Source organism: Lepisosteus platostomus, chromosome 20 (assembly GCF_059453375.1).
Source record: "Lepisosteus platostomus isolate fLepPlt1 chromosome 20, fLepPlt1.hap1, whole genome shotgun sequence".
In the NCBI taxonomy this organism is placed as follows: Eukaryota; Metazoa; Chordata; class Actinopteri; order Semionotiformes; family Lepisosteidae; genus Lepisosteus; species Lepisosteus platostomus.
Window position 1 is genome coordinate 5,952,323 of NC_142630.1, and position 19,290 is coordinate 5,971,612.

The 19,290-nt window shown below is 43.5% G+C and overlaps 1 protein-coding gene across 1 annotated transcript in view; it reads right to left on the reverse strand.

Moving 5' to 3' along the window:
* Positions 1-4,586: 4,586 nt before the first annotated feature.
* The window catches only part of znrf1 (zinc and ring finger 1), a 51,041-nt gene continuing 36,337 nt past the window's right edge, over positions 4,587-19,290 (reverse strand). The window contains exons 3-5 of the mRNA XM_088613542.1: positions 12,076-12,181; positions 8,077-8,171; positions 4,587-7,274 (exon numbers count right to left, since the gene is read on the reverse strand). Of these exons, the coding sequence (XP_088469668.1) occupies positions 8,114-8,171; positions 12,076-12,181 (164 nt within the window). The 3' untranslated portion in view covers positions 4,587-7,274; positions 8,077-8,113. The remainder of the gene's footprint in view (positions 7,275-8,076; positions 8,172-12,075; positions 12,182-19,290) is intronic.

A 19,290-nucleotide genomic window follows, 5' to 3' on the forward strand; every position in this document is an offset into this window, starting at 1 on the left:
GTATAATAGTTTATCATACTGTACATAAAAATATATTTTCTTTGTTTTTGAATGGACAATGAATTTGACATTACTGGTGCTCTTGAGCTCTGTGAGGGGTTGCTAATTAATGATTATTATTATCATCTTCATGGTCGAATCCTGTGTTTCCTTTTATCCTCTCAGGTATGACCAGATCACAATCATGTTCATACTGAAATGATGGAATTTCTCTGGATTCACAGAGAACACTTTTTCTCAGCGATTTCTTTTTCCACTGCCGAAAAAATCACTTTGATATTTCCCTCTGGCTATTTTGTTTTCCTCGGTGAAATAGTATGAATCAGACCACTAAGGACATTGTCCATGATTAAATATGTGAACACCTCAACAACATATACATCTGTGGCTTTAACCTATTGATTGTGTTATTAAAAAAGATAGCTCATTATTTTCAGTAACTAAGCCCAGTCAGCACAATAAACATGTCTGAGAAAGGTTTGTTTTAGAAATCATGAGTCTAATGTAGTGGCGTTTAAGCTTATAAAATGGTAGCATCTTTTACATTTTAAATTTGACCACAAGGTGGTGAATTAGAGCTAAAAAGTTTAAACATGCCATGTAAGAGCACCTACTGATTTACTCCTTCAGTGTAAATGCAGGTGTTGGCAGACACACAAATTGTATCGGGTCTGCTGTTTTAGTGACACTCCACACTCTTTACACAGCGTAGAGCCATTGAAACGACATTTTCCAGCTGAACTCAGATCCGTATCACAAGAAAAGGTTTGATAAAGTTCACTGGTCTCACAGGGGTTTGAACTTCAGCCATCATTGGTAAAATCCCAAATAAAAAATAAACGTTTTATTTTTGCTAACTGAACCAACCAAATGACGGGAAAATCTCTCTCCCATCACCTACAAGCATTTGCTTTCCTTAAAGTGTGTTTTCTGCCCACTTCAATTATATTTTGTTTCTAACAAATTCACAGTTCTGTATGCCTGCTAAAACCATCTGAGTGTGCAACATTCAGCCATGTGCCATTGGAAAAGAAAATGACATTTCATTTGTAGATATGGCCATTATGATCTGTAGCTTTAATTGCAACCATCCATCCATTTTCTAACTGGTTTTCTCCAATACAGGGTTATTAGGCACGCTGCAGTCATTCACTTTCATTACTCTTAACAATAATATAGTAACCTCTGTTACAGGATGGCTATAAATAAGAGCACAGAATAACACAAGAACAGATCTCTGCCTCATTAAACTATACAGCTTCGATACAGTGGTGATGCAAATGTGCCAGAACACCAAGCACAAAATAAAGCAGACACAAACACATTCTCTCTGGTAGCCTGAGCCTTAAACATCAAAGGGGCCTGAGAACAGGCAAGAAGCAGATGAAAGAACTGGTATTCAATTGTTTGTGGGGTGAGCATTCGTATTAGGTAGGGTTCTATAGAATCTCTTCCAAGAGTTTTTTTTGCACTTTCTGTGTTTGATCACTGTATGATTTGTTCCAGTTTTTGCCTGCCTCAGTATCACCTGTAATTCCTGAGTTTTTACAGATGGCCAGGAGTTGTGAGCCAGGGACCCTCGATTCTGCCTGGACTCTTAGTTCTTTCACTAAGTGATCCGGCACAATGCAGCATCTGGAAGAGAAGAGGAAAAGGTGTCAAAAAGATCACTGCTAAAGAGGGACGAGATGCCTTTAAAAATTATTAGCTACCAAACCCCCTAACCCACCCACAACCTTGACTACTTCGAGGTTTTCTTGCTTCATCACTTAGTCTTGAAGTACAATTCAGAAGGATTTACAAACATGCCAAACCGCTTCGCAGGACAGGCCTTAATCTTCTGCACTGCTGGCTGGTTCCAGGTCCCTGTCAGCAAGGGGTGATCTGGAGGACATACAGTACATGCCACCTTTATATCGCAAACCTCAGCACCAGGACTGTAGGGGAGAGTGGGGGGACAAGCACTAGCAGGCTGGAGTACAATAACCCATTCATTTGTCACAGCTTTATCCAATACAGGGTGGCAAGGGAGCTGGAGCCTATCCTAGCAAGCAGCAGACGCAAGGCTGGGTACACCTTGGGCAGGTTACCTGGCCATTGCATGGCACACGCTGACTCACACCAGGGCCAGTTTTCCCAAAAGCCGATTTACCTACCATTACGTTTTTGGTCTGCTGGACGAAAACCGGAGCACCTGGAGGAAACCCACACAAACAAAGGAGAACATGCAGACTCCACACAGATAACACCCTAAGCATGGAACTAAACGGAGGACCCCAGAGCTGTGAGGCAGCAGTACTAACCACTGCACAACTGTGCTGCCCGAAAGGGTTCGCGTTCCTTACTAAACAACAAAACAAAGACAGGGATCAGGGATGACTAGAGTCACATCTACACTGAAGACGCCAAGACCGTAACAGTGACTTGTCAGTTCCTGCATGTGCTGCTCGCCCTGCTGGTTATATTAGGAACTCTACAGTGAGAAAGTTGTCGGGTCTCTGCCAATACCAAGAGCAGCGCCAACAGGACGAGGCGTTTGGACACGCCTGCAGTCCAGTCCCATCTCCTGATTCAGACTGGCTTGCTTTCCGCCGACTTGGTTCCGATGTGTGTTCAGCTGTTTTTCTGGGACTGAGATCAGGAGGTTGTTCTGGCCAGAAGGTGATGGAAGTCTGTGGTCTCAGGTCTCAATGTTGCATGATGCAAGGGCCAGTGACTGTTCAGTAGCCCAGTGTTATTTTCACTTTATGACAAGAGGAAGAATTGCACTTATGTAGAGCTTTTCTGGACACTCCACTCAAAGCGCTTTATAGGTAATGGGGACTCCCCCCCACCTCCACCAGTGTGCAGCCCCACCCAGATGATGCGACGGCAGCCGTAGTGTGCCAGAACGCTCACCACACGTCAGCTATCAGTGGGCAGGGGGCAGAGTAATGAAGGCAGTTCAGAGATGGGGATTATTAGGAGGTCGTGACTGATAAAGGCCAAGGGGAAATTTTGCCAGGACACTGGGGTAACACTCCTACTGTTTTAAGAAACACTACAGATTTTTAACAACCACAGAGTCAGGATCTCGGTTTTACATCTCATTCAGGGACCAGTCCCACACCTGCTGACCTTCAGTGGGCTGCCAGTTGTAAGATGCAGAGTGATATACTGTAGCTGCTATGTTTACATGTTTAATGCTTTCCCAAACATGCAAATGCATCTGTCTTCAGAACTAAAATCAAGGTTGTGGTTACTAAGCAACAACCAGAGAGCCCATAGCACAGGGTATGGCACCAGTATATGCTGACAATGCAGGCCAAGGACAAAGTGGTGCTGGGTGTTCTGCTGATGTCTCTTGGTAGTTAGAGATCGGAATGATTGCATCTCTCCAGACAGATGTACTTGCCTATTCATGAATTGTTCGACACCATGTACTAAAATACAATACTATTATGCACAGAATATTCAACATCAGAGCACAGATGAGATAAGGCCCTTGGGTCCATTCTGCTGAATTGGCTCTAATTTTCTGTAATTCCATGGCTGGTACTGGCTATACTGCATACAACCCCTTCCAGTTAGAAATCACCTTGAAATCACTTGGGAAAGTTTAGAGCAGTGAATCAAACTTCACCCACATGTCCTTGAGAGGTGGAAGAAAACCAGAGTGCCAGCTGTGCAAACACATGGGGAACATACAAACTCCACACAGGAGTTGTGACATTAACATACAGTAGGAAGGCCCATTAGCAAATGAAATTGGATATATCAACGCATCATATTAAGCATGACAAAATATTGAACGAATTTGAATAAGCCAGGTAATAAAAGTAGTCTCCAACTCTATAACTATAACAGAAGTTATACAAACCAGTTGACAATAGTCCAATACCATCTCAAGGTATAGGCGAAACGGGTGGTAAGCAGTGGTTCTGGTGCTTGTGGGTACCCAGCTACCTTGGAGGGGTGACGGAAAGGGCCGAGAGAATCCCAGCGGTCAGCAGGCGGAGGGACAGCCATGGTACAGTGAGTGACCAGCAGAGGGAGAGAAGAGGGGTAAGCGATGGAGAGATGAAGAGAGCGGTAGGTGAGCACATGACCTTTAAAAAGTATCTCAGCAACAACAGACTGACCTCAACAAATGTACTTTACCTTCAGGGAGCAGGTAGGAGACGGCAAAGGCTTCACAAGCCCGAGCACAACCTCCTAGCAATACCAAGCGCAGGGCCAGAACCCTACCTGTGAAGCAAGGCAGCCCAGGAATTCCTTTTCTGGAAAGAAGTTCTGTGGACAGTCTGTGATGTTAACACAACAGGGCAATGATTATGCAAACAGGACCCTTGCATTTTAGACACATTAAAAGTTGCAGTTAAATAAAGTTAAAGATAAAAGTTCGTTGCAAGGGCTGCGATAGCAGATTTCAGCAGCCGGTCCTTGGGTGTGCTTGACTATCAGCAGGTTCAATAAACCGCTTCAAAACTTTAAAGTCGTTTATATGCCGATACCTTTTCATGGAAAAAAAAAATCCAGATGGGAAAATGGGGGAGGCCTAAACTGATCCTGTCAGCAAAAAGAACAGAAAACTCGGGGCACCACAGTCAGTGAATAAATACTTTTAATTCGACAATATTTCAATACAACATATCAAAGCACCTTCACCAAGAAACTACCTCCCTTTTAAAGTCTACGTTATATTTGTAATTGACTTTCCTTTAAAGTGGAAATATTAAAGTGGCTCAAAAGCAGCAAAGGGATCTGAACAAGCCCTTCGCTTTAAAGGGTTAAACTCGTCACTCACCTAACTGCAGGGGATACTACCAGAGGATCTGAAAGTGCTCCTGTTTCTGGGCAATAGATGCTTGTAACTGAGTTCTACATACAAAGTGTGCATCTCAGTGTGTTTTGAGGGGTTGCTCATCTGACCCATGTGCTGTATTTTGGGTACTCTTTTTTTCCTTTGATCCCACCACGTGGCGAAACTCCTTTTCAGGGCAGCAGGACTCGCGCGGGAGAGAGGAAGACGACGCACAGGTGGCGGTCAAGGAGTGCAAGGTCAGGGTCCTCACTGTGCTGGGGTGTAGGGCCTGAAGCAGAGGATGTGACACAGGGCCAGCTGGTCACAGTGAGGGAATGACGGCTCAGGTTCAAGCCAGTGATCTACTGTATCTGTACTGTGGAGTACAGGCTGTGCCCTAAAGCAGCCAGCAGCTACTGTATATCACCCTGCAGCTCACAACTGGCAACCCACTGAAGGTCAGCAGGTGTGAACCTGGCCAGCTCCTGGATGGGAGACCTATTTGGAAAGCTAAGGTTGCTGCTGGAAGAGTTGTTAGCTCTTACCCAGTGATAGCTGATGCGTGGTGAGGACTGTGCACTTTGGCTGCTGACGCATCATCTGGGTTGGGCTATACATTGGTGGTGGAGGGGAGTCCCCATTACCTGTAAAGTGCTTTGAGTGGAGTATCCAGAAAAGTACTATATATATATATGAGCAAGCAGTTATTAAACACAGATCCTTATCAGCCGAGTCACTCAAGAGTCCCTTTCACTCTACCCATACTGGGAATCTGCGTTGTATCAACACTTTCAAACACAGGAGCCCCGACAGCAACAAAGACTGCAAAATAAAATCAGCAGAGGTTGAATCTTCATTGACAGATCATATGGGCAACTGATAGGATGGGATTGATCTGAACATGTGCAGCCTGGGCTTGTGCTGTTAAAACAGAAATATAATCATGGATTTTTAAAAGAAGTTTGGTTTCTTTACAAGATGCAGCTAAGACTGGTACTGTAACTCTGAATAACAGTCATGTATGATGACGCAGTAAGATGGCCCTAGGCAGGGTACAAGAATAAAAATTCAAAAACTTAAAAGGTTAAATATGCAACTAATGCAAAAATCAAACTGCTTTTTCTCGAGTATCCACAAGGGCAACATCAAAAGTTTGAAGGATTTGTGAAAACCAATTCTGTAATAAAGCAGAGAGGGATGTTTAGAAGCACTTTTGCAATAGTTGTTCTCATTGTTTAAGGTGTACCACTCAGAGTTCCTCACTAGCAATGCAAATTGCATCATCTGCAGTGAAGTCCCATGCAACATGTGTTCTGAATGTATAAATCCTTCAAAGTTCCAAACCAAAGTACAATCTGTTAAAGAGAAACAATGGTAGCGCTTGTTAAACAGAGGAATGTATTAATACAGTATATAATATTATCATTGGTGAATTAGGTGACCTTTAATGGCTTGGCTGAGAAAGCAGGATCTAGTTCTGAATACCCTGAATTAAAATAAAGTGAACTGTTAAAAAAATGCTATTTCTTCAGATGAGACTTTCTTTCTTATAGTTAAACCTTCGTCCCATCGGTCTGACCATCTGCAGACAGCATGGCAGCAAGCCCTGAAACCAAACCTGGACATCAGAAACCCTTCTAACATGGACACACTTGCTCCCACTTCCTGTGCACACAGGAAATCCCACCTGTGTCCCTTACAAACAGAGGAAGGGTCTCCTTCGGCAACATTCCCCTCCCGACAGCGTGCCTTGAAATAAAAACAAGTGCTTGACTGTTTCATCTTTCAATTTAATAAATTGTAAACATTAGCGGAAAAAAAAAGAACACGCACGCGCACGCACACAGAAAAAAAAAAAAGAAAAATCTGTAAACATTTCAAAGACAGACCGACAAACTGCACTGCCAAAGAAATCCCCTCCCGGCACGAGCAGGTTTCCTTGTTCCTCTTGTTTTCAAAGTCCAGAGTTCAAACGCTCCCTAAAAATGGGACTAGGAATAGGAATTGTGACTCTTTTGTCATGCGACACTTCCCCCGCCCTCCCCTTTCCCCTCCACCCCTGGTAACCCCCTCCCACCTTCAGGTGCATAACTGTCCCCACCCCCCCCACCCCGTCGCACCTACACACAGACAAGACAAAAACACAGCAAGATCCGTCTGGGCAGGACAGCTGGGATCCGGCTGGAGCCGAGCGTCCAGGTGAGGGCCTGTTCGCCTCAAGTCTCTTTCCTGGGCATCACAAAGACAGAGAGGGGCAGAGACGGGAGTGCAGCCAGAACATTCTTCTTCAATTGCTTCTCCAGAGGCAGAACTAGTTGGATTTGTGGGAGAACAGGGCTGGGGGGGGGATCGCAGGACAGAGGCCTAGTTAGGAGGTTAAGATGTTGGTTTGATTGATTTATGTTTGGTTTTGTTTCTCTTTTTTTTTTTGGTTATTTCAGTGTCCAGATGTCCAGGTATGTGTACGTTTAGGCCAAGTCCATAAAGTGCCCTGGGAATGACATAAAAGAGACAACATATCAGGATTCGCCATCTCCCTTGTACACACTCATGTACACGGCATTCAGAATCATTCCCCAACTGAATGAGCATGTTATTCTTCTCCACTGTTGCCCGTTGGTCTAAATCTAAAATCAGCACTACATTTCATTATTCACCTAAAATGTCTTAGGACTCACTTTATTGCCATAGAGCAGAAACCTGCATTACCGTATGCTTCCACCAGAGGGCCCGTTCTGCAATAACTGCAGTAGTATGTTACCATGTTGTGACAGCTATTTTTTAAAGCCATGACACTTTGGCAGATGTTTGCAGTTTTGCAGACATTTTTTTATCTATTCTGTATGGGCTTGGAGCATTCGTAAAGGCTATGGACAGGATGCATGTAATGCGCTCTCTTAGCGCAACAAGTCTGAGGCTGACTGATAAAACCAGCCATCGCTCAGTGCTATTGAACCAGACTCGGGGAATCTCACGCTGATCAGCGATTTGCCTACTGAATTGCACAAAGTGAATCCTGCTGCTCAGCCCTTCACAGCTCCGGGCCGGGCAAGATTTTGGGCTCCCACTCTCATGAAAACCACTATGAAAATGTACCTTTCACATACTGTAAGCAACCCCTTCTAGCACATATTTGTAAAGGATGTAAAACCTTGCACTTACCTACTGTACATTAAATGTCATCTGCCAGGCATTTTTCAGTCAGTCATCTGTGTTTATAAGCTTTGAATTGGGTGCTCACAGTACTAAGTGAGAAGGATTTGTGAGGTCTTACAGAAACAATGATAACAAACCTGTAACAGTACTGTAGGGGGTGGAGAACGCCTGCGGTCAGTCAGAAGGGTGTTCTGGGCAGGACCGGTTTATTTCAAACCAGGAGTCTATACAGCTGGAGATGGAGAGAGGTCGAGAGAGGACAGTGGGTCAAGTGACTACAATACAAAGCAGGTGATTTTCATTCATGGAGACATATTGACTTTGCAGGACAGGGAGAGAAGTGCCTTCAGTGCCTTCTATGCCAGAGCAGGACAATTATTGCCAAGGGCAAGACTTTGGCACAATGGGACACGCTACCCAGCGAAGGGCATCAACGCTGGCATCTGTGACCCCCACTCATCGGCCTTCACCCCCACATGGGTAGCTGAGGACTTTACATGAAAGCAACACCTCCCAGTAATATGTCCCAGTAATGAATAATACAGGGAACTCCGAGCAGGAGAACACACAGCTGGGTTAAAGCAATAGAATGCCAGGAGGTTCTATTGAAGAAATACCGTACATGCGAGAAACAATTCCACTGTGTGAGACATTTTACTGGCACTTGTTATGCTTACTGGTTTTGTTATGGTATAGTTATCTGATTCTTATAGAAAAACAAAATCTAATAAACTGTTTGGGCTAATGTGAGACATTTATGACAGTACAGAAATAAACTGCTAAAGTTATAGTCTTATTTTCCTTTTTCAGTTTTTTATTCAGTTTAAAAAGATAATTCAAAAACAAAACTACAAATTGAAAGTCCAAATCTAAACTTACACAGTCCTGTTTTCCTCATTTTCAGTTTTTTATTTCATTTTTTGAAATATTTTTTTTTAAGTTACAGTAGTTTCATTTTGCATCAAATCAACATAATACAACCAACACTGTTTTACATTTAAGCTGGAAATCTTCACCTGACCAGTGACATTACTGACTGATTTGTGCCCTTGCTATAGTTCTCTTTTTAGTTTAAGCAGTCCCCAACGAAAGACGCTGGGACGCTGGTCTCTGGTACAGACAAAGTTGAGAAACTCTGTTAATTTACTTCAGGAATAATCTTTGTTGTTGTTTTTGTTTTGGTCCTGTTGTGACAGAACATGTCAGGTTTCCATTGGTGTCTTTGCTTCAGTTATGATGTCTGTTTCAGATTCTCTAATTTACTTTCCAGTGCCGTTGCCTTAGTTTAAGAAAACATGTGGAAAAGCTGCACTATTTTATTCCATTTTGAAACATGGGGAGCTCAAAAGATAGAAAAGGTGAGAGAGGGAAGCTGATTTGACAAAGAGCTGTTCGTGCACTAGCAACTAGTCAATGCATCCAAGAACAGTTTAAGAATATCCCAGTCGCAAGCAACAGTCTGACAGTTATGTGCTGCTGTGAGACCCACAAACACAAAAAGGTTGTACCTGAAGATTTGTATAACCTGGGAATCATCAATGAGAATGACATTGAGGGCTCAGAGCACAGTACCATCAGTGATCTTCAAAAGTACAAGTCATATAAAGCTAAAAGCACTGAATTACAGGGCACTCTTAGAGTGTGTAGGTAAGGTAATGGTTACCCCCTGAAGACATCTGTGACACATAGGTCGTTTACCTTCTGCGTGCAAGTTTAAAATAGATTAGCTGGTGTGCTGCTTTTTTCGAGAAAATTGGCGAGTAGCATCCCAGAGTACATCCCAATCAGGACTACCATTTAGCTGGTCTAGGTCCCTGAATGTCACATAAAGATAATCGGGAGGGGAGTGATTACTGATGGGGAAGAAAGTCTTTTTGAGAAGAGACTTGACTGCCTGTAATGGTTGGCATCGGGTCAGTCACTGAGGAAGAGGGTGGAGGAAAGTCTTCAGAAAAGGAGAATAGGAAAAAACAGAATACTTAAATCATGAAATGTGACCGTTTTCATTGGTTGGAAAAGTTCTCAGTTAAGACTCCCTTCGACACGCGCAACAGCTGTTGCTTACTGCTCTCGCTGGCAGCACATGGCGATGAGCAGAAAACCACGGACGAAGAGTGTAGTCTGAGTCTTGATTCAATCTCCTGTCCAGAGCCTGAGCTGCACAGACCCGACAAGCAGCACAGAAGCCCTCTATGCCAAAAGGCCAGGCTTTTGGGTGAGGGAGATTTGAACACTCTTTGGAAACTTGGGAAGCAACATCATCACATCATCGTACACTGAGAACTGTTACACTCAGTTAACATGGAAATTAACCATGGGAAAAGCCTAGGAAAATCTTTCAGAGCCTTGTGACTTTTCTTCCAGCTGGGGCTATCAGCTACAGAACCTTAATCTAATTTCTTGCTCATTCTGACATTTTCAAACGTTTTCCTCAAGCTTTCTCACAGCTGATGTCTGAAAAATTTGCACTAGAATAAAAAAAACATGATCCTCCAAACATTTTGAGGCCTACGGGGGAGAGCGCAAATGTACCTTAGTGAATCAGAAAATTAGAACTATTAAGTACCTTTGAGCTCAGGTGGAACAGACGTCAGAAGACACAGCAATGCTCCAGGAGCTATGCAGGGATATGCAATGTTAGCTGCTCAGATGGGACTAAGAGGCTTTTCTCCCATTACACTGCTCATATTCTGATGTCATCTGACAGAGGATAAAACACATTAACTATAATGTGGGTTTGGGGCATGTTAACTGTGATGTCTCTTCCCACTGCCCCTAGGTGAGCTTACAACACAGGTCCTCTATTTCCATACGCTGACCTAAGCTCGTCCCTTCGTAGCTTTACAGGATCAGCCTTGAAGGCAGGGTCAATTTCTCAGCTGGCCTGAGTTTCTATGCTCTCCCCTTGATTTGCGCGTCAAGCGGCGCCAATCGATGAGCCGGCTTGGAGAGTGACAAGGCGGACTGGCTGAAAGCTCCCGGGGAACAGAGCCAGCGGGATCTGAGAGGCTCTTGCAGGACACAAGTCTGTCACTACTGCCCTGGCAGAAAACCAGTCAGTCAGCAGCTCCTGGCAGACGAACCTCCATCTCAGTGGGGCAGCCAGGGGTGGACAGAAGCCAAGCGGCAGATCGTCAGCTAAATCCCTAACGACCGCCGGGTGATAAAGAACGAGACACACAAAAAACTGATTTTAAGAGCCTCAAATTAATGGTCAAAAGTTAGCTGGAGGCAATAAACTTTCTAAAATGTTATTTTTTTTACATTTTTAAAAACTTTGCTGCAGGAAAGGGCTTAAAATTACAGCGTGATGGAAACATAATCCGACAGCTCGAATCCCCGTATATTAACAGATTTCTCTCGCCGAGTAGAATTTCTGGATACCAAGAAATGACAATGAAGACCGTGAAGCTCAGGTGCAGCAGGTATTTCAGAACGAGTTACCAAATCTGGAAAGAGCTCCAGCTGTGTGCTCCGATACTGTGAGTCACCATCCTGCAGTGCGCAGATTATAAAAAAAGTCAGAAAAGGTGTCTAGAAAGAAGTGCTAACAAGCCAGAGGTTTTCTTTAGGAGTGTTAACTTAGCTGGAGTGAAGCCAGAAGAGTCCTGGCCACAGACGGCTGGGTCCAAGATGATTAATAATCAAACCCTCCACACTGCCGCCTCCGCACAAGCTTAATGTAAGAACACAAACACAAGCATTTGCCCAGAGAGGTGCAGCTAGTATAAATTAGTACCCTCTGGCCCTCTTGGACCCCAAGTTCTTTGTAAAAAGTTAATGCAGCACTGTCCTAACATTTTCTGCAGCCCTCGCATGCCTAATAGCTCTGGACAGGGACACCAAAGGTCAGAACATTAGGAATCCCGAAATGTAATGGTGAGAGAGCCTGATCTGCATGCTCCACCGGTTCCACATTTCTACCCCTTCTCCGCGGGGCTGAGATGTGGTGATGGAAGGGAAACTCATGGCCCTCGATCCTACCAGTGCCTACCACAGATGTTCAGAATCTGGGGGTTCCTAATAATCTGGCCAGTGAGTGATCTGACATGCAGGCCAGGATGGAAGAAACCTGTAAAGGAGAGAAAGAGTGTTGACGGTGAAAGACGGAACACGGCACAGCAACCATTTCCTACCTTTTATGGTAAATGCAGAGACAGGGCAATCTGGCTATTGTATCTCCTTGCTGGAGCTCCTCCAGGCAGATCACACACTCCCCAGCATCCTTTCTCAGCACGTCATCTGCACAACAACAGAGACAGGGAGGTGAGTGCAGAACGAAGGCCTGTAGCAGCACGGCCCGGTGGCACAGCCCAACAGCCGAATGCTGAGATACCGAAATCGTCCACAGTAACAGGAGCAGGGGTCAGTGGACGTGGCCGAACGCTAAGCTCCAAAAGGGAGCAGACACAAACACAGCAGCATCTGTTCTCAGCCTGCTGCTCATGCATGCTAATGAAACTGAGAAATTCCCCTGTGTTTAGGAGGGGGAGTTAATAGTAAACAGCTTTAATAGTATTCTGTTTTTCTCCAGTGACAACTGCATGTATGTACAGTATACGTTGCACTGTTATTTTCAAGACCATAGCCCCCAGATATAAGAGGCGAGTGTACTACACATTCAGTTCCACATTACAGCCTTTTTACTTCTTTGGCAGCCTGCCTAGCCATCTTCATAATTGAGCTCTATGTTGTTTCCTAATTAGACCCCCAATAAAACCATTAATAAGCTGCATTTGTATTTGGCAACAGGTGTTTCACTGATAAGGATGGACAGAGAGCACAGTGCCCCTTCACTCACTGGAAAGTTCATTATATTATTGACTCAATTCTAATGACTTTAACTTAATATCATCAATATTATAATCAGCTACTACTCTAATTTCTTGAAGAAAGAAATATCCAAAGTGGAGTTCAATACATCCTGAAATAAGCCCCAAGTCTTCTGCTCACCATCAAGGTGTTTCCGGAAAGAGGCAAAGAATGACACCAACTTAGCTCACAGGAAAATGAACTAATTTTCCAGACAAATGAGACTAGAAATTCTTTTCACATTTTCTTTTCAGATTGTTTGTCTGTTAGGTGTAATGGACTGAAAAAAAAATTTTTTATTAAACGTAGTCATGTAGTAATTTTGACTTGATTGCAGAAAATCGGACACCTGCCCACACACAACAATCAACCTACGGCCCTTTGTGAAATTGCTAACCCCTTCTGCTAGACCTAATTCTGAACAATCAAGTCACCTCAAACAGCTCTACTTCCTCTGTCTCTGGTTATGACAACAAGCCGTTCATTAACCCTTTAACCTTAAACTCCAGGCCAAAGCATTCTGATCACAGCTTATCTGAATATCTGTTGTGTTTGCTTAAGAACATAAGCAATTGGCAGGTGTGGTCTTGTACAGGAAGAGCAAAAAAAAAACCAACTGTTTCTGGGCTCTGTGGTTTTCACAGTCTCTGGCTGCAAACCAGAAACTTGGAAGCATACAACTTTACCTAACTGAACAAGACCCAAAGTGTCAGTAACCAATGTTTCATTGCATGACCAGCTACAGAAGGGAAGTTGTAACAGTTCAACATTCAAACAAATGAATAAAAGTTGTAGGCCCTTGCACTCCAAAGAAATAATAGTATCTCATCGCAGGAATTAAGAATGAAAATAGGAAACGGTTACCATCAGCCAGGGGGCACTAGTCTGTCTGTCTTGGCGTTGTACTGTGCAAAAGCAGTTTTATTTTAGCACTGTGCACCGAATAAGAAAGCAAAAGCAAAACGAGCAATTCAAAAGAAAAAAAAAAACTCAGCTACTGTTGAAGAGGTTGCTCATTAAATACAGTCACCTAGTGGGAGGCTTAGTCAATAAGCAACACTGAAGCAGAAGAGAAACATGAGACTAGTACACAGAAGTGCACTGCTAGACAACAAGCCCTGCTTACCACCTGCCGAGAGACTAACCCTTATTGCTAAGGAAACTCAGTCAACACTGTGCAAAACGCTGGAGATCACTCTGTAGATTGACAATGTGTGGAAAGGTGTGCCTGTTCACAATTTCTTCATACAGAGAAATCCTCACCATTAAGCTCAGCTCCTTCCCCGCATTCCTGAATGACCTGTCGTGTGAAGATGTTGATGGATAGGAGTTACAAGGGATGCTTTCAGGCCCCTGCGTTGCCATTAGTGTTTCTTAGGGTATTCTTTCTAAATGGACCACAACACTGAGCCGGAGCAAAGTGAGGAAGAGCCCGCCCCGCAGTGACAACCCCTTCAGGTCATGGGCACTACGTGATGGACTGAGACTACGAGTGGACTGAGCACAGGGCTGCCAACACAGGCGCACGCAGTGAGCGGGAGAAATAACACAACACCCGCTTCAAAAAGCAGCCCAGTGCATTTAACATGCGGTAACTCACATTCAGATATTTCTAAGCTGATGTCTAAAAGACAATACTGCTACAGCCAAACTAGTAGGCTTTGAAGTATTCTGAAACTAAACCACATAATTCAAGTCAGATCATCCAGTCTTGCACATACCTAACGCTGGGCTTGTTGCAGAATCTCATTCTCACTATGCAGTATGAGATTCACAGCCACACACCAAGACTTAAAAACGTGACCATCCAAGTTTTCCAGAGTGTGGGTTATTTCTCATCTAAAACACGGATAAAGGGACATTAATCAAGTAACAGCATAGCATATGTGAAAAATTAAGAACTTACTGGAAACTAACTTTAAATACTCCTTAACACTTCAGTCAAAATGTTTTCTTTAAAAAGATTATAAAATAACAAAGAATACAACAATTAAATTAATTGGCTGTCAAAAACAGAATAGAACATCCTTCATTGTTTTCAAGTGTGTCATCACAGAGGTGGAGACAAAATGCTTCTAAATAAAAATGAGATCTTTAAAGCCAATGTTTAAAAGCATATTTCAGATTCAGTATTTGCTGTCCTCATTTTATTCATGTATGCAGAAAATGCAGTATGAAACTCTTTAGCCGTTATTTGGTGGCAGGTGGGGAGGAATGTTTCTGTTCTGGATTTGATTCTTCATGTTTAAATGAAGCAGCCTCTTCAGAAAAAGCAACCAAAAAGCCTTTTGCAGCCGTGTAAGTGTGCCCTGAGCGCTGCACAAACCACTTCCTGTTTCAGGCGTTACAACTTCCTGTGGAAACATCCGGCCACAAAGCTGTACGCCGGAGAAAGAGGCTCTCTCGACACGGGCGGGGCTAAAGGGAGCCTTGCCACTTCTCAAAATACTTTAAGAACACCACAGAAAAACACTTGTCACTCCTCGTTTCTTACTGTAGATTAATAAAAAAGCTTTTAATATCACTATTGAAATAAAATACTTTTACAGTTGCAGAACTCATTGCAAAGCAGCTACCCACTACTTCCTGTGTCAGCAGGATTCCTTAGGGTAGGAACCCCCCTTCAGGTATCAGGTCTGCAATCTGCACATGGGGTCAAGGTTCTGATTTGTTCTGATTTGTTTGCTGTATTGTAAATAATTTAGGGACTGTAGATAGCCAGAAGTTAATTCCTGGCATATTAATGATATATATATATAGTTAAACTAGATTAACTAGACTCACCGATTTTTCAAAATGTCTTTGTTAAAACAGTGCATTGGCATTATATATGCTAACATAGACGGTAACAGAATACTTGAGGGAATGGCTATATAATCTGATTGTTCAGGAACTCGATGTTTGTATATTCTAATGGTTGCCTTTCAGGTCTGAAGTACAGAACGTATCTGAGTGGCGTCTTTAGTCCTCCAAAGAATCCTGAACACCTCACATTAAGGAGGCTTCTTCCACTCCTCATAAAATTCAAAACATTCAAACAACCCAGACAAGTATGTCAATAGCTTGCCCCGATTTGGCTATGGTATTTGAGGTAGTGTCACGCTAGCATAGTTTTTTAACCATGCTTGTAATCGTTCTTGCTGTCGACCTCCAAAGCCACTTTCGAAAGTTCTTTTTTCACCAACTTTGGTTTGTGCTTCCCAACTGCCACCTCAGTCTGCCCACACAGCTACAGCTGTTTGTGCACTTTGTGCTCGTCTTAGGCCAGAGAACATCATTCCCTCGTATTCTTTCACCTAACAGAAGTGTAACAGGAGGCGCTAAACCACAGCGAAATGTCGATTCGCTCAGCGGCTCATTATGTGGATGTACATTCCAGGAAGAAATAAAAGATGTTCAATTTCTGGAGGCTGGTGAGCGCGTGATCAATCCAAGTCCAAAAATGGAACATGGTTGCAGTGTCCCTTTCTGTGGTTTGTGAGCATGCCCATTGTCATGTCCTGTGTGTGTCTCCTCACATTTGTGCACGGGCATTCTGTAACACAGACCCCAAGGTCACTCAGTGAGCCTAAGCTTCCCTTTCTGTAAAAAGCTTGTGACCAATAGCAAGAGGTTCCTGCGTGACCATGAGACAGCACAAGACAGGTGCAGAATGAGAGAGGGTGCAAACTGCTGTATAGAGGGAGGTGGAGTGGAAAGGACACGCTGTTACAGACTGAAAACCTGTCGATACTGTGGGTGTGTTTAATTGATTTGTGTAACTAAGAGCACTTTGGTATTCTTGATGCACAAATAAAGTCTTTTTGAACTTGAGCTGGACAGAGGCAGAGATTGGGAGATGGACAGAGGGCGAAAGGGAGAGGCAGTGGGGGAGAGGCGATGAGAGAGGGAGAGGGAGACAGAGAGGCAGATGGAGCGAGGTGAGACTGCAGAGCCTTCCGTGTTGATGATGCAGAACGGATAAGCTTCAAATCCCATAAACCTCTCCTGTCTGATGACAGGTGCCTTCAAAAGGATTATCACACTCCGTAGTTTGTTTTTTCTCTCCTTGTCTTCGTGTGTCTGTTTTCAAACCTGTCCCAAGACACGTGCTCCCTTTTGGCTATTCCATATGTTATAAAAATACACTATCATACCATTATTCCTGTCACAGAGTTACAACTTTAAGTCAAAGTATACTGAATGGATGTTTTGTCTTTTCTCATTCTCCTACTGTATCATCATCAGCATGACCAGGAAAAGGTGAAGCACGCTGCTCTGAAACATAACCACAGCACTGTATTTCAGGACTCTTCTGAAAGCTCCAACAGTCAACACAACACGTGACTGTCCAATCAGACTGATCATGCACCTGTTAACAAGTGAACTGGCGCAATACGTAACAGACCTGTATCTAAAAAGGGCGATTTGAATAGGCAGAAGAAAGGGGGAAACAGAAGCTGTCTTTTCGCAAGTGGATTTAAAGAAAACCCACACTCATGCCACCAACATCTCGCTTTTTCAGAACTGGAAGATCACAACATTTGGAGGAGTCCTGGGAGAAGCTGTTAAACAGAACATATCTAATGAGAGCGCAAAGGAAGAAGTGACCTCGTCGAGCTTCCCGCTATAATTTGTGTTAGCATCACAGAACTGATTTTCAACTGCACTGTCTCCAGGTCAGGGCAACGGTGACCTCAACACCGTCAGAAGTTGAAGTTTTGAACAACCAAATGCAGGTACAGGTCACTCCATGACAGAGGTAATTATTTTATTCCACTTTCCTGAGGGCTGTTATTTAATTGGGCTCCATTCTCACAAGTTTCTGCGCTAGGCACCAACAGGACAGTTTCTTCTTCTCTGGAACTTCTTCACTAGTTGCCGTTTTTCCGACGACCTGTAGCTTGCTTCTTTCACAATGTTATGTCCACCCCATCCTTACTGAGAAGGCATGAGCTCCACAGCTAAAAAAAAAAGTTCTGAGGTCCCGAAAATGGAAGACCACATACTGTACAGCACCGAAGAGAATTACTCAAAACAGCTGTGACCATCTGCAGTGCTGGAACCTTGAACCCCGTCAGAGCTCCATTCCCATAGGGCACTGCAGTCATAATCACATGACAGACTCTCGTACATTTCTTCTAAATGCGCCGCTATCTTATTTTGGGAAATCGTTCCTATATACATCTAAAGCAGTGTGGTCAGCCTGCCAGGCACGTTCCAGCACCCTGCATGGGATCGCCCACACAAGCAGCTCACATGCCCTGCAGGCGGCTAAAAGGATTGCCTTTCAGCATGGAGAGCATGCAGCACGCCAGTCCTCGGACAGACAGACACCATCGTATCTCATGGTCTCATGCTCCACAATAGATACATGTTACATACATGTTGCGATGACTTCTGGCATTTGCTCCTGAAATGGGGAAGACAGCAGAGGTACTTTAGCGTGAAGCCAAGACACTATCAGTAGTGGTGCAGGACTCTTGATCCAGTAAACCCTTTGCTTACTGAAATGGCCTAAACCCTGAAGCCTGAAACGAGAGGCCATATTTTATAAATGGGGGTCCTGGGCCACTGCTGTCCAAAAGGACTGCCTGGGGTATTTAAGAATGATGTCTGGGGGGTTATCTTCCATCCAAAAGCAATTGAGCAACACATTTCAATGTATTGTGTTACACATTTGTTACACATTTCAATGTATTTTGAGCAGGAAATTATATTTGCCTAGGGAATTGTTTCCGGCCTATATTAATATTAACAACTTCAACTAGATTTATATTAACAACAAAAAGGATCAAGGTGGCTAAAAATCCCTTAATTGATGATGATTTGGAATTAAGTCCTGTACTTGAAAGGAACTGAAGATTGATCCCAAGCTGCTACCAAAGGTGAGTTTAATCTTGGCTCTGCAATTAAATATTAAAGATAAATCAATCCTTTGCCTGTATTCATTGTAATACAAGGAGTGTGACAAGAGAGAAGAGACCACTGGCCCACCCCAGGCAGTTTCTTGAAAGGTCCAAGAGAGCTCCACTTCAGCAGTATTGAATTCAGAGTTGGGAATTCGATGGGCAGACTGTTCGATTGTTCCAGATATTCCCAGCTCCCTGAGAAAGGGAGCATTGCCTATATTCACTCTTACTATAAATATATATACTTGTTCTTTATTCCCACTTGTGTTATTCAGTCCCTGTTTCACTGTGGACTCTAAAGGTCTACATGAAGTTCAGTTCTATTTTTTTCAGTATATTCTGCGATTAGAAACACCCTTCTATCCTCTAATTTTTAAAATTTGCAAAATTTGCTCTGTGACAGGTCCTGAGAGGCCCTGAATTCGCAGCAGTTTCAATCGCATTTCAAAACCGATGCAGAAACGTGGCTCTGATCTCAAAGCACAGAAAAACTGAGTTCACCTCTGCATCAGTGTTCTCAATGAGAATCGGTACTCAGAGGCATTTAAGTCCCCTGGTGTCTTTGAACTGTGACTTTGCCTAATGATATATTAATACATGCTGTTAAATATAGCTCTGAATCCCTGCTCCAACAGACCAAGAGTGCAC